General features: G+C 39.4%; 1 protein-coding gene, 1 long non-coding RNA gene and 1 pseudogene across 24 annotated transcripts in view; 2 read left to right on the forward strand and 1 right to left on the reverse strand.

Moving 5' to 3' along the window:
* The window catches only part of SCMH1 (Scm polycomb group protein homolog 1), a 232,472-nt gene that overhangs the window by 137,269 nt on the left and 80,821 nt on the right, over positions 1–14,382 (forward strand). For 22 of the 23 annotated variants that reach the window (XM_051857880.2, XM_070078662.1, XM_070078671.1 and 19 more), the window contains 2 exons: positions 2,114–2,202; positions 10,434–10,677. In XM_051857880.2, the coding sequence (XP_051713840.1) occupies positions 2,114–2,202; positions 10,434–10,677 (333 nt within the window). The remainder of the gene's footprint in view (positions 1–2,113; positions 2,203–10,433; positions 10,678–14,382) is intronic. The other variant, XM_070078674.1, reaches the window with a different exon arrangement.
* LOC103350211 (uncharacterized) overlaps positions 1,169–14,382 on the reverse strand; it is a 72,909-nt gene continuing 59,695 nt past the window's right edge. The window contains exon 3 of the long non-coding RNA XR_007924092.2: positions 1,169–2,235. This is a non-coding gene — a long non-coding RNA (uncharacterized lncRNA). The remainder of the gene's footprint in view (positions 2,236–14,382) is intronic.
* Positions 2,216–7,494, forward strand: LOC103350210 (lysosomal-associated transmembrane protein 4B-like; annotated as a pseudogene).

Below are 14,382 nucleotides of genomic sequence, written 5' to 3' on the forward strand. Positions count from 1 at the left end.
AAGCTGCCTCCTGCAGTGCCGGCATCCCATCTGGGTGCCAATTTGAATCCTGGCTGCTCCACTTCCGATCCAGCTCTCTGCTATGGCCTGGGAAGGCAGTGGTAGATGGCCCAAGTACTTGGGCCCCTCACCTGCTTGGGAGATCCAGAAGAAGCTCCTGGCTTTGGGTTGGCCCAGTTCCAGCTGTTGCGGCTGCCTCTCTGTAACTCTGCCTTTCAAAAAATAAATAAATCTTTAGAAAAATAAAAGCTAAATAAGCAAAAAATGCAAGTGATGGCAGGGGTTTTTTTTAATTATTTTATTTATTTATAGGTAGGTAGAACTTCCATCCACTGGTTCGCTCCTAAATAGCCTCAATGGCCAGGGCTGGGCCAGGCCAAAGTCAGGAGCCAGGAGCTTCTTCAAGGTCTCCTATCTGGGTACAGAGGCGCAAGCACTTGGGACATCCTCCACTGCTTTTCCAGGCCATTAGCAGGGAGCTGTATTGGAAGTGGAGCAGCCAGGACTTGAACTGGTGCCCATGTGGGATGCTAGCACTGTAGGCAGCAACCTAACCCTCTGTACCATAGCGCCAGCCACCATGATAAAAGTTTTATTAAGTGATAGGAGCATCCACTTCACTATCACCATTGTTGATAGGGGTGAACTGTCCCAAGAAACCTTTGAATTTCGGAAGGATAGCTTAGCCTCACCAGTGTTGGTACAAAAAAGTTTAAATCATATTGTGTGGTAACTTTTTATTTCCATTTTCTCTCTTCTTACCTCTGCCTTGAATTGAATTATAGTTATTAATATTTAATCTAAAAGCTAATTCTTCATTTTTCATTTTACCTAGATATAGTGGTTAAAAGTATAGGCTCCTGGGGCTGGCATTGTATGCCAGTAAAGCCACACCTAAAGCTTTGGCATCCCATATGGGCACCAGTTTGAATCCTGGCTGCTCCACTTCCCATACAGCTCCCTGCTAATGCACCTGGGAAAGCAGTGGAAGATGGTCCAAGGATTTGGACCCCTGTCACCCATGAGACCTGGAAGAAACTCCTGGCTCCTGGCTCCTGGCTCTGGCTCCTAGCCCCTCCCAGCCCTAGCCTTCTGACCATCTGTGTAGTGAACCAGTGGATGGAAGATTCTCCCTCCCTCCCTCCCTCCCTCCCTCTTCCTCCCTCCTTCTGTCTTTCCTTCTCTCTGTGTAATTGACTTTCAAATAAATAAATAAATCCTTAAAAAGGATTATAGGCCCTGGAGTCATTCCTGTCTTTGTCATTTGAAATCTTAAGCAGTTTACTTAATTCTGTGCCTGTTTCCTTATATATAAAATGAAGATTGTATCTACCTGCTACAGCTGTCTTAATGACTAAATTAGATAGTCAATGAAAAGTGATTGGCATGGTACCTAGCACACAGTATTGTGCTGAATAATATCAGAATCTGTTGTTATTTCCAACTCTGCAGCTTTGGTATAGCCTGTGTGCTCTTTGTAATTAAATAAGACTGGTATAGGTTAGGAGACTATCAAGAAGTATTAAATTTTGTCATCCCAGGTTGGAGATCTGAAGCCAAATTCAAAGAAACACTTGGAGCTCTTAAGTGGAATGCCTAACTGCAGTAATGACTGTTTACTATATGAGCACATTGTGTTAGGTTGAGATAAACTAGAATTATTGACTTCTATGATTATCTTGGATTTATCAGTTTACATGTTTGATTTCTTAAGAGATAAAAACCCCTTTCACATTCCACTGTCTAGATCATTTCTAAGTATTTGTTAGTCATAGCTCATATCCTTTTTGTGTTTAGAAAGGAAAGTTTCTAGACATTATGACAAATATTCTCTAAAATGTCTTGGATTCAGGGAACTTGATTTGGAGACCCTGTACTCCTACTTAACTTTTCAGCATTATGTTGGACAAGTTATAATTCCCCTTCTATGTCTCATTTTCCTCATCTGTCTAATGAGGCATTTCTTCTCTTAAACATTCTTCTCTTAAACATGATTCTGTGGCTGTCACAGCAGAGGTTGTTACATGAGTAGCTGAATTCCAAAGGGAGAACTTGGTTTCACCGTTACCTTTTGAACATATTTTTAATTTTTTGCCCATTATATTTGCTGTAGGATTTCGATTGAATGCTTCCTCTTGGCCCATGTTCCTTTTGAAGACACTAAATGGAGCAGAGATGGCTCCCATCAGGATTTTCCATAAGGTATGCTGTCGCTTCAGTGTCACCAACTCCAAGCTGCATAAGGTCAGAGAAAATTAAATTGTGTCAGTTACTGAGCCTGTGATGTTCACATTATATTTATGGCCTAAAGATACCTTCTCAGAAACTAATTTAATAGAATTTTTAGTACCTTACAAAGTAACAATTATCATGGAAGGAATATGTTAGAGTGTAAGTTAGGATTCTTGGGTTTGGGATCTCATCTGTCAGTAATAAGCTAAACTTAGATCCTTTCATGGGACTCAGTCTACCTCACAGGGCTGTTAAGTTAAAATATTTTTATTAGAACTATAAATGTTATATAAGCTAAAGAAACATTACTTATATTCTTCAAGTTCTGTAGAGAAATAAAAGAGACTACCTCATTTAATACCCATAGACAACTTTATGAACAAATAATTATTATTGCCATTTAATAGTTAAGGAAATGTATTTTTGCTAAGGCACTTGCTCATGATCATATGGCTAGTAAGTGGGAGAACAAGGACACAAACCTGGTATTTGTTCTTCCTCATTCCTCAGGGAAAAGACAGTCTGCTACCAGTTGAATTTTCTAATGGGGTGAGAGTTACTGTAAAGGGTACTAGTTTGGTTTGCCCATGATCCCAATTAAGTCTAAACTCTGAGAATGTCCTAATTTAAAAAATAAAAGTATACCTGAAAACTTAAAACTCTTTCACTACAAAATACCTCAAAGTTCAGTGGTAGGGAATTAGCAAATATTCTTTTCAACGTTTGGTTGAGGTAGAAAAATCTTCAGAGGCCAAAAATGAAGATGGAAAACTAAGAGTGTTAATTTAGCTACTGACCCTGCTGCTGCCAAAGGAGCTTTGCTATTCTGAGGATCTTGTCTTTCTACAGCCACAGTTAAGACACAGATGAGGCCTTGGACCCAAGCTCAGCAAGGATGTGAACCTGAAACTGCCGCATAAAAACCAGATCAGCTCCCTCAAATGTTTACCCCTTAGTGACAAGATGATTGTGTTGATAGGAAGAATTTCTGCTGAACTCTGGGCAAGCACAAGAATGGAGTTCAGATACAGTTCATATGCTGTCTAGTACTCCAGAATAGTACGGAGCTATTTCTAGGTGCCTGGCAGAAACAAACCCAAAATTGGGAGAATTTGATTCACTGCAGGCATCAGAGTGAAGTACCACTGCAGATAAGCACGTGGTCCAGACCTAGACAGCCCTCCAACGCTTTAACAAACCTAGCATAATGGGGAGTCCATAGATGTAACCCCAAGGACTTTCAGATAATAGAAATATATAGCGATTATGAATTAAGTATTTGAAAATGACTTAAAGAACTAATGAAATGGGACAGGAGTTGTGGCATAGCAGGAAAAGCCACTGTCTGCAGAACTGGCATCCCATGCTGGCTCAAGACCGGTTGCTTCACTTGAGATTCAGCTCCCTGCTAGTGTGCCTGGGAAAGTAGCAGAAGGTGACCCAAGTACCTGCACCCCTACCACCCATTTGGGAGACACGGAGGGAGTTCTGGGCCCTTGGCTTCAGCCTGGCACAGCTACGGATGTTACGGGCATTTGGGGAGTGAACCAATGGATGGAAGATCTCTCTCTTTCTATCTTCTTCTTTCTGTGTAACTCTGACTTTCAAGTAAATAAATAAATCTTAAAAAAAAAAAAAAAAAAAAAACTACAGGGACTGGTGCTGTGGCACAGTAGGTTAATGCTCCACCTTTGGCACCAGCATCCCATATGGGCGCCGGTTCTAGTCCTGGCTGCTCCTCTTCCAATCTAGCTCTCTGCTATGGCCTGGGAAAGCAGTAAAAGATGGCCCAAGTTCTTGGGCCCCTGCACCCACATGGGAGCCTGGGAAGAAGCACCTGGCTCCTGGCTTCGAATCGGTGCAGCTCCGGCCATTGAGGTCATTTGGTAAGTGAACCAACAGAAGGAAGACCTTTATCTCTGTCTCTTCCTCTCACTGTCTGTAACTCTACCTCTCAAATAAATAAAATCTTTAAAAAATTAAAAAAAATACAGAGCTAAACAAAGGATTAAAAAGTGGAAAAAGTCCAAATACTATTTTTTAAAGGCAGATTTAGAGAAAGACTAAATTGGACACCTAGATATGAAGCTTAAGTTTCAAACCATTAAAATTAAAAATTAACAGGTATATATGTAACTTAAACATAAAAAAAATTAACTGCAAGAATGTGTAAGGAATTTCCCCATATTAGCACACAGAGAAAAGAGATGGAAATGTTAGGAAAAGAAACAAGGAAAATAATATTAGAAGACTCATTAGATGGTAAACTTAAAATCTAGAAAGATGAATTAGAGAAAGGCAGTATTGAAAAGATAACTGAGACTTCTCTAGAATGTGAAATACAGACAGATACACACCTTAAAACATCATGGTCTTACTAAAGAAAACTAAAGTCAAAAGAGAGGATAGGATCAAACAGAATAATACCTTCAGAGGAATTAGTTAGCTGACAGCACATTTCTTGGTAGCAGCAGTATAAGCCAAAAAATAATGAAATAATATTTTCAAAGTACTGAGAGAATGTAGTCATTCACCTGGAATTCTGTATCAATTTGTAGTATTGTTTCAGAATTAAGGTAAAATCAAACAATCCAGAAAAAGCCAATGCAAGTAGATACTAAATATCAACTAGTAAAGCAACTGAAAAATATATTTTAAGAGGAAGGTAGTTGAACCAGAAAGTAATAATAGGATGTTACACTTGATCTTAGCCAAAAGGCCTAGAAGCAATAAGAACAAGATGCTAGAAGCAATGGTGAAGGAAGAGATTGGTTACATTTGAATAAAACTAATCAAGCACTGCCTATTACTGTGTCTACCAATTATAAGACCAAAAGTGACCAATATAGAACTAAATTACCTACATCTATACAAGCCAAGAATACTTAAAATATCCTCAAGTTCTTTTATTTTTTGGACTAGAAATAAAGATGAGTTTTAGACTTTGTTGAATCAACTCTGCAGTTAAAATCTTATGGGGGTCCACCAAAAGATTTCAAGTAGAATGTTTAACTTCTAAATCAATGGAGGGGAGAGGGAGAAGAAGACTGAGCTGACTGAGAAGGAGAAAAAAAGCAACACTGAAAATCAAGTTGGCCACCTTCAGAGCACAATGTTAGGTTGGGACAGCCACTCAGAGCTCTCAAGGGGATCGCGGAGCTGGGTAGGCAGGAGGGTGAGTGAGTGGGCCAGAAGTTCAGGTGGTGGCAGAGCCTAGGGATGCACAGCCGAAGTTCCCGCAGACTTGGGCATGCGCTCGCGTCACTGCGCTCAAAGCCGGAATGATGAAGATAATTGCCTCCTAGACGCAGTTCTACTCCCAACAGCTGCCTGCCTGTGCTGCCACGTCCGCACCAGCCCTATACTGCTTGCGTCTGGTATTTGATCATCAATGTTGTGGTCCTGAAGATTTTACTGAGCGTGTTGGTTGACCAATATCACTTTGAGTCCTGAACTAGGAGGCAACATTGCGTTCATATAATACCAATATATGTGCATAACTACTACAATTTCTCATGACCCTGATATGTGCAGTGCCCACTTATGGGCATTCAAACAACACACTGCCTGGCTCATCCTGTTCTTGTTACTGGATCTTTGATTTTTTTCTGAACACCTTGGTTACAGTCACTGTGCTTGTTTATCTATTCAGGAATACATAAGTTAACTGCCTCCTAATTTCCCCGGCAAGGATGACATCATGTCAGTGAATCCTACCTGTTTGATTGTGACTATTCTTCTGCTTATCAGCAATATCTTGACTGAAGCATTACTTGATTAGCTGCGTTTGAAACTGTTACCAAAACATCAGTAGCGGGAATGCCTCTGATGTCCTGGTTTATATCACCAGCAATAACACTGAAATGTTGTTACCTCCACTTTATGGTACCACTGTTAATGGCTCTGCTAAGGAGCCACCACTGCCTTCTGTGTCTGCCTAAGCCTGGGAGGGAGGCAGTAGAGCTGAGAGCCAACAGCTTGACTTCTCAAACATCTGAGCAGTAGTTCTGCAATTCGACTGCTGAGATGAGCTCTCCAAATTTCCTTGCTGCTGAAATGCTACATTTTAAAATTTGGTTGTTAAGTTGAAATCTTCCATCATTTTACACATTTGCTTGAGCTGGAACACTGTGATAGATTAGCTATAGAGTTCTTTCTGTAGGGGTGGGAATCTAAGGGACTCCATTAGAGCACTGAAGCTGCCCCAAGCTATGTATGGATGGGCCTTGAGTCAGAAGTCTGATTTTATACCCTTTGAGGCAATGATTAGTCATACTTTTTCTCTGTTCCCTCCATCTGTATGCAAAGTATAAAATAAAATCAAAAAATTACACAGTACTTTGCTTAAACCATCCAGTGTATAGAGCAAACCCTTATGAAAACAGAAATGTTGATTGTGTAACCATTGCTGTAAAATACACATGCACACCCACACACACAAAAATAACAAAAGAGTTTCCCTATTATCCTTTATGATTTAAATTCAATGACCATTTGTATTTGCTGGTCATGGGCTTTCTTGATGGACTATATTGAGACTATAATCTCAGGTAGCAAGGTTAGTAACTCCATGCTTGGGGATGGAACTGGTTTATTTGGCACTGTATGGGAGTTGGTTTCCCCCTTTTACTTAGTGTTCTACTTTTAGCCTAACCCAAAGAGAATATCTACTTGCTTTATCAAGTGGGATGACTGTTATATATTTACCTTATATTATGGATAAGAGTTTTTCTTTCTTCCTCTGCAAGGTACCTCCCACTAGTGTGATTTTCCCAGTATGCCTTGCCATCTTTGAAAACGTCTGTCTTCAGGAAAACAAGGGAGGTTGTGCTCCCTGTGGAAGGCCCCTATCTGTACTACCTGAATTGCAAAAGAATTTTATATTTCCTGTGTTCAAAGTTGGCAGCTTTCCTGTTGTTCATGATTTTGCTGTAAATGAAAGTTTTTGCAATTAAACTGAAATTTGCCCATATCCAAGAAAAAAATCAAGTTAAATGGATATGTGAACAATAAGATGGTTCTAATAAATTCAGATATATCAGTTACCACAGGAAATAAGCTTAGACTCATCAGTTTAGTAATACATAGATGTTTAAAATCTAAATATATGATATTTACTATAGACACTGCTTAGATATAATAACATAAAATGTTGAAAATAAAAGATATATTGGGCAAGCTTTTATCAAAATTAATTTGATATAAACTATACTAAAATCAGACAAAGAAGACTTTGATTCTAAAAAGTGTTAAAGAGATCACTACCTAATGATTAAAAAAAAGTACAGTGGGATGGCATTGTGGCTCAGCAGGTTGAGCTGCCACTTGGGATACCAGCATCCACTGGGCACCAGTAAGTCCTGGCTGCTCCACTTCTGATCCAGCTTCCTTGATAATGTGCCTGGGAGGCCGCAGAGGATGGCCCAAGTGCTTGGTCCCTTGCACCTACATGGGAGATCCAGATAGAGCTCCAGGCTCTGTATTTATTTGGGGAGTGAGCCAGCAGGTAGAAGATCTCTCTCTGTTTCTCTTCCTCTCTGGGTAACTCTGTCTTTCAAAATAAATAAAAATAAATACATTTTTTAAAGTACAGTTCACAAATTAAAGCAGTTATAAAATATACAAAATATATTACTAGTTTATTCCTACTTAATAAGAACAAATGATTTGAAAAAAATTTTTAAATGGCATTTATAATAATAGAATTTTTTTTTTTTTGGACAGTGAGAGAGAGAGACAGAAAGGTCTTCCTTTGCTGTTGGTTCACCCTCCAATGGCCGCCGCGGCTGGCGCGCTGCGGCCGGCACACCGCGCCTATCCGAAGGCAGGAGCCAGGTGCTTATCCTGGTCTCCCATGGGGTGCAGGGCCCAAGCACTTGAGCCATCCTCCACTGCACTCCCTGGCCACAGCAGAGAGCTGGCATGGAAGAGGGGCAACCGGGAAAGAATCCGGCGCCCCGACTGGGACTAGAACCCGGTGTGCCGGCGCCGCAAGGCGGAGGATTAGCCTACTGAGCCGCGGCGCCGGCCAATAATAGAATTAGATAATATACCTAGAAAAACATATTAGTAAACAATAGTTATTTATAAAGGAAATTTAAAAATCTGTTTAAGAATAAGTTCATATTTAAGAAGTCTTCAATAAATGATAACCTTTTCCATTGCAAAAGTTCAGTGTCATACATAGTGAAGATTATTTCTTCTATGTTATCTATATTAAAGAAGACATTCATATTTTTAAAAATCTTAACAGATGGAAAAGACTTTCATGTCTTTTTTCTAAAAAAAGATTTAGTTATTTATTTGAAAGTCAGAGTTACACAAAGAGAGAAGGAGAGTCAAAGAGAGAGAGAGAGAGAGAGGTCTTCCATCCTCTGGTTCACACCACAGTTGGTCACAATGGTCGGACCTGTGCCTATCCAAAGCCAGGAGCCAAGACCTTCCTCCAGGTCTCCCACACAGGTGCAAGGGCCATCTTCTGCTGCTTTCCCAGGCCATAGCAGAGAGCTGGATCGGAAGTGGAGCAGCTTGGACTTGAACTGGTGCCCATATGGAATGCCAGCACTACAGGCAGTGGCTTTACTTGCCACAGCACAGGCCCCTGTCATGTCTTTTCATTTCAGAAGGCTCAATTATTATACCTAACAAAGAATATGCCTACACAAATTAATCTATTACTTCATTTCAATTTCAGTCAGAATCCTCATAAGATTTTTCTTAGGAACTTGAAAAGCTGATTAAAATGCATATAATAGCTAAAAAAGAAAGAATAGGAGTGGGTGTTCTGGTGCAGTGGTTTAATGCCTGCATCCCGTATTGGAGTGTGCCAATTTGAGTAGTGGTTTGAGTCCCAGCTACTTCACACTTCTGAGCCAGCTTCCTGCTGGTGTGCCAGATGATTGCTGAAGTACTTGGGTCCCTACCACCACATGGGAAACTCAGATGAAATCCCTGGTTCCCTCCTGCATGTAAAGCATGTAACAGTGCAAGGATGTTCACTAAAACTTTTTTGAAGTAGTAAACAATTTGGAACAACTTTAAATGTCTTTCAAAAGAGAATGAGTGGGACTGCTGCTATGGCGTAGCAGGTAAAGCCTCTGGCTGCAGTGCCTGAATCCCGTATGGACACCGGTTTGAGTCCCGGCTGCTCCGCTTCCAATCCAGCTCTCTGCTATAGCCTGGGAAAGCAGTGGAAGATGGCCCAGTCCTTGGGCCCCTGCACCCACGCAGGAGACCCGGAAGAAGCTCCTGGCTGCTGGCTTCAGATCAGCTCAGTTCCAGCCTTGCAGCCAGCTGGAGACTGGACCAGCAGATGGAAGACCCCTCACCTCCACCTCTGCCTCTCTGTAACTCTACCTTTCAAATAAATAAATGAATCTTAATAAAAAGAAAGAGCAAATTTTGATGTATACACATAATGGAATATTATTAATAGTTTAAATGATCTGGAGCTGTATTTATCAATGTGAATAACTTATAAAAACATGATGTTAAAAAAATTGTAGAATGTGTATAGTATAATACCATTTATATAAAATTTAAAAGCATACAAATGGATATGTATTTATATAATAAGATATAAAAATATATGGGTAGTTGTTACCTCTGTTGTAGATAGAAGGGAAATAGGAGAGAGAAAGGGCACAAAGGGAGACTCTATCTGTAAATTTATTTATTTAACAAAAATCTAAAGCAAAGGTATCAAATGTTTGGATTAATTAAGTAATACTTTGGAATACTTTAAAATATATTTAAAATATGACTGAGCCTCCATTATAAATCTCATATAGCAATCACTTTTTTACTTCTTTATTTGTAAGGCAGAGTTACAGAAAGGCAGAGAGAGAGAGAGAGAGGTTCTCCATCCACTGGTTCACTCCCCAAATGGCCATAGTGACTGGGAGCGGGGTTGAACTGAAGCCAGGAGCCAAGAGTTTCTTTCTTCCAGGTCTCCCACGTGGGTGCAGGGGCCCAAGCACTTGGGCCATCCTCTGCTACTTTCCGAGACCATAGCAGAGAGCTGAATCAGAAGAGGAGCAGTTAGGGCTCGAACCAGTGCCCATAAGTAGCAGCTTTACCTGCTACACCACAGTGCTGGCCCCTAGCAGTCACTTTTACTCATCCAAATGAGATAGCAGTCTGTTAGCATACATAGCCTCTATCTTTGTGTCTAGGTCTGTGTATTTCTGTTTCTCATCTAGGAGCCACCATCGCCTTCCCACAACTTCTTCAAAATGGGCATGAAGCTAGAAGCTGTGGACAGGAAGAACCCTCATTTCATTTGCCCAGCCACTATTGGGGAAGTTCGGGGCTCGGAGGTGCTTGTCACTTTTGATGGGTGGCGAGGGGCCTTTGACTACTGGTGCCGCTTTGATTCCCGAGACATCTTCCCCGTGGGCTGGTGTTCCTTGACTGGAGACAACCTACAACCACCTGGCACCAAAGGTAAATGCCCAACTATAGGCATTATATTATAGGGTAATAGAATTACCCAGGTCTGTCATGGTCAGCGTATCTTCACTGGTGAGCTTAGCCAGTAGGCAGAGGAGGAACAAGGGCCAGCAACTTAGGTAAAAGCCAGGGTCTTCCAGAGAATAATCAGAAATAGAGACAATTAAATGTCGATGAAGCTAGTCATGGAGTTTGCCATAAAGTAAAAATTCCTTGCTTAAAATATCTGGTTTTATTCTCAGGCAATTAGCTTCACCTCTCTTTACTTCTGTCCCTAAAACATTTCAGAGTTTTAAGTAAGATCATTCTCAAGGCAGACATCTTCCTTAGGCCTTGGGGATTTGTACATAAGCTGAAGTAACATTGGATTGTAGAAAGTCTCAAGAACCACTGTGACAAAGTAAAAAAAAAAAAAAAAAAAAAAACAAAAAAAAACTGAGCTTTGAAGTGAGACAGACAGGGGTTTGAGTTCTAGCTTTGTCCTTATCAACTGTGTGGCTTTGAGCAGTTAATTCACTTCTCTTAACCTCAAATTCCACATCTATAAATGAATACCTACTTCATAAAGTTATCGTGAGAAATATGTGAGATTACATGAGTAAAACACTTACATCTGACAAATGACAAGTGCTAAACAATTTTTATTGTATTACTGCTATTACAGTTATGTACCGTGTTGCATTTATTATAATTACTATATAGTACTGTATGATTATTATATGCTATCATATTCTAATAGTATTGTTATAAAACTAATAACCACTACCAGTGGGAGAGTATTTATAAAATACTAGAATACTGTCACAGACTAAATGAATGCTAATGATACTTTTTTTTTATCTTTTATTTAATGAATATAAATTTCCAAAGTACGACTCATGGGTTACAATGGCTTCCCCCCCCCATACCGTCCCTCCCACCCACAACCCTCCCCTTTCCCACTCCCTCTCCCCTTCCATTCACATCAAGATTCATTTTCGATTATCTTAATATACAGAAGATCAGCTTAGTATACCTTAAGTAAGGATTTCAACAGTTTGCTCCCACACAGAAACATAAAGTGAAAAATAATAGATGATTTTTTTTAAATGATGATGAAATCAGATCAGACCTATTGTCATGTTTAATCCCAGTGAGAGTCAAGTTGGGAATTGATAATTTCTTTTTTTTTTTTTTACAGAAGATCAGTTTAGTGTACATTAAGTAAAGATTTCAATCGTTTGCACCCCCATAGAAACACAAAGTGAAATATACTGTTTGAGTACTCGTTATAGCATTAAGCCTCAGTGTACAGCACATTAAGGACAGAGATCCTACATGAGGAGTAAGTGCACAGTGACTCCTGTTGTTGACTTTACAAATTGACACTCCTGTTTATGGCATCAGTAATCTCCCTATGCACCAGTCATGAGTTTCCAAGGCTATGGAAGCCCCTTGAGTTCTCCGACTCTTATCTTGTTTGGACACGGTCATAGTCAAAGTGGAGGTTCTCTCCTCCCTTCAGAGAAAGGCACCTCCCTCTTTGAAGACCTGTTCTTTCCACTGGGATCTCACTCACAGAGATCTTTTTGCCAGAGTGTCTTGGCTTCCCATGCCTGAAATACTCTCATGGGCTTTTCAGCCAGATCCGAGTGCCTTTAGGGCTGATTCTGAGGCCAGAGTGCTATTTAGGACATCTGCCATTCTATGAGTCTGCTGAGTATCTCACTTCCCATGTTGGATCACTCTCCCCTTTATGCTAATGATACTTATGATGATGATAGTGGAGACCAACCAGGATAGATTTTGATTTTTTTTAGATAGTTGCTCTTAGTAAAGAAAATAACAATCGTCATCTCATCCTCTTAAGTCTGGGAATCTGAGGGTGTGGAAAGTTACCTGTTGTCTCAGAGCCTCTTTTCTAAACCTTTGTTGAATTAATTCATTCAATTAGCCAAATATTTATTGTACACCTAATTGTAAGCCATGCTAAGGATACAACAGTGGCAAAGATGAAAAATATTCCTCCTCCCTCATTGCACTTCTGTTCTGGTGGAGTGAGACAGAAGGTAAACATAGAAATCAAGAAATAAGATAATTTCAGATGGATAATTTCTGTAGATAAAAATAATTATGCCTAAGAAAATGTAAAGTATGATAAGATAGTGGCAGTCAAGGTATGATCATGAGATGATAATTTTGTTTAGTAGCTTTTTAAGTGTAATTGACAATGGCACATATTTAAAGTGTAAAATTTGAAAATGTTTGATATACATATCTATATGTACATGAAACCATTTCCACAATCAAGCTGATCAACATACCAATCATTGCCAAAAGATTCTTTGTGGAAGGAGAACTTCTTGAGATAGAATTTATTTTCAGGAAAATTTATCTGAAAAGTTGACATTTGAATTGAGACTTGAATAATGAGAAGGTGCCATCCAAGGAAAAAGAATTCCAGGCATGCAGGTGAGACAGCTAATTCTATGGTGCTGGGACATGAATGAATTTGCTGCATTTCGGGCCAGAAAACAGACCACCCTGATTACACTGCATTGCCTGAGTGGAAAGGGGTACAAGATGTATTGGAGAAGTGGGCAGGGGCAAATCTGTAGGACTTTGTAATCCAGAGTGAAAATTTTGGATTTTATTGTGAACATACTGGGAATCCATTAGAGGGTACTAGCAAGGGAGTGATAATATCTGATTTCTCTTTTTGAAAATCACTTGGACTTGTATCTTAGAATATAAAAGAACATAATTCAGCAATAAAAAGACAAATAATTCAATTTAAAAATAACCTAAAGATTTGGATAAATACTTCTAAAAAGCTGTATAACAAATGGTCAGTAAGCACTTCAGATGATCAGCATCATTAATCATTGGGGAAATCAAAATCACAGTGAGACATCATTTCATATTCATGGGTATAGCTTTTTTTTTACTTTTATTTAATGAATATAAATTTCCAAAGTATGATTTATGGATTACAATGGCTTCCCCCCCATACCGTCCCTCCCACCCACAACCCTCCCCTTTCCCACTCCCTCTCCCCTTCCATTCACATCAAGATTCATTTTCGATTATCTTAATATACAGAAGATCAGCTTAGTATACATTAAGTAAGGATTTCAACAGTTTGCTCCATGGGTATAGCTTTAATCTAAAAACAGACAATAGGAAATCTTATTCAGGATGTGGAGAAATAGTGCTGACAAGATTATAAAATGCAGCAGCCACTTTGGCTTTTTGCAAATTATTCAAAATGTTAAATATTGTGTTAGTATATGACCTGGAAGTTCCACTCATAGATTTATCCCCAAGAACATAGAAAACATATGTCCACACAAAAATGTTTCCTGAGTGCTCACAGCAGCATTATTCATAATAGCACAGAAGTTGTAGCAGAACAAATTTTCAACTCATAAATGGAAAATAAAACATGATATATACATAAATAAAATACTATTTGGCAATAAAAGGAATGAATGTGTGCAAAAATGTATCTTAAAAGCATTATGCTAAGGGAAGAATGCACTTTAAAATACTATGCATTATAATCTGCATGTGTGTGAAATGTTCAAAATATGCAAATACAGAAAAATTACAGAAGTAGATTAATGGTTGCCGGGATGTGGCGGGTGAGGAAGGGAAATGGTATGTGACTCCAAATGTGTATGGAGCTTCCTTCTGAGAAAATGAAAATGTTCTAAAATT

The sequence above is a fragment of the Oryctolagus cuniculus genome, chromosome 7 (genome assembly GCF_964237555.1).
Source record: "Oryctolagus cuniculus chromosome 7, mOryCun1.1, whole genome shotgun sequence".
In the NCBI taxonomy this organism is placed as follows: domain Eukaryota; kingdom Metazoa; phylum Chordata; class Mammalia; order Lagomorpha; family Leporidae; genus Oryctolagus; species Oryctolagus cuniculus.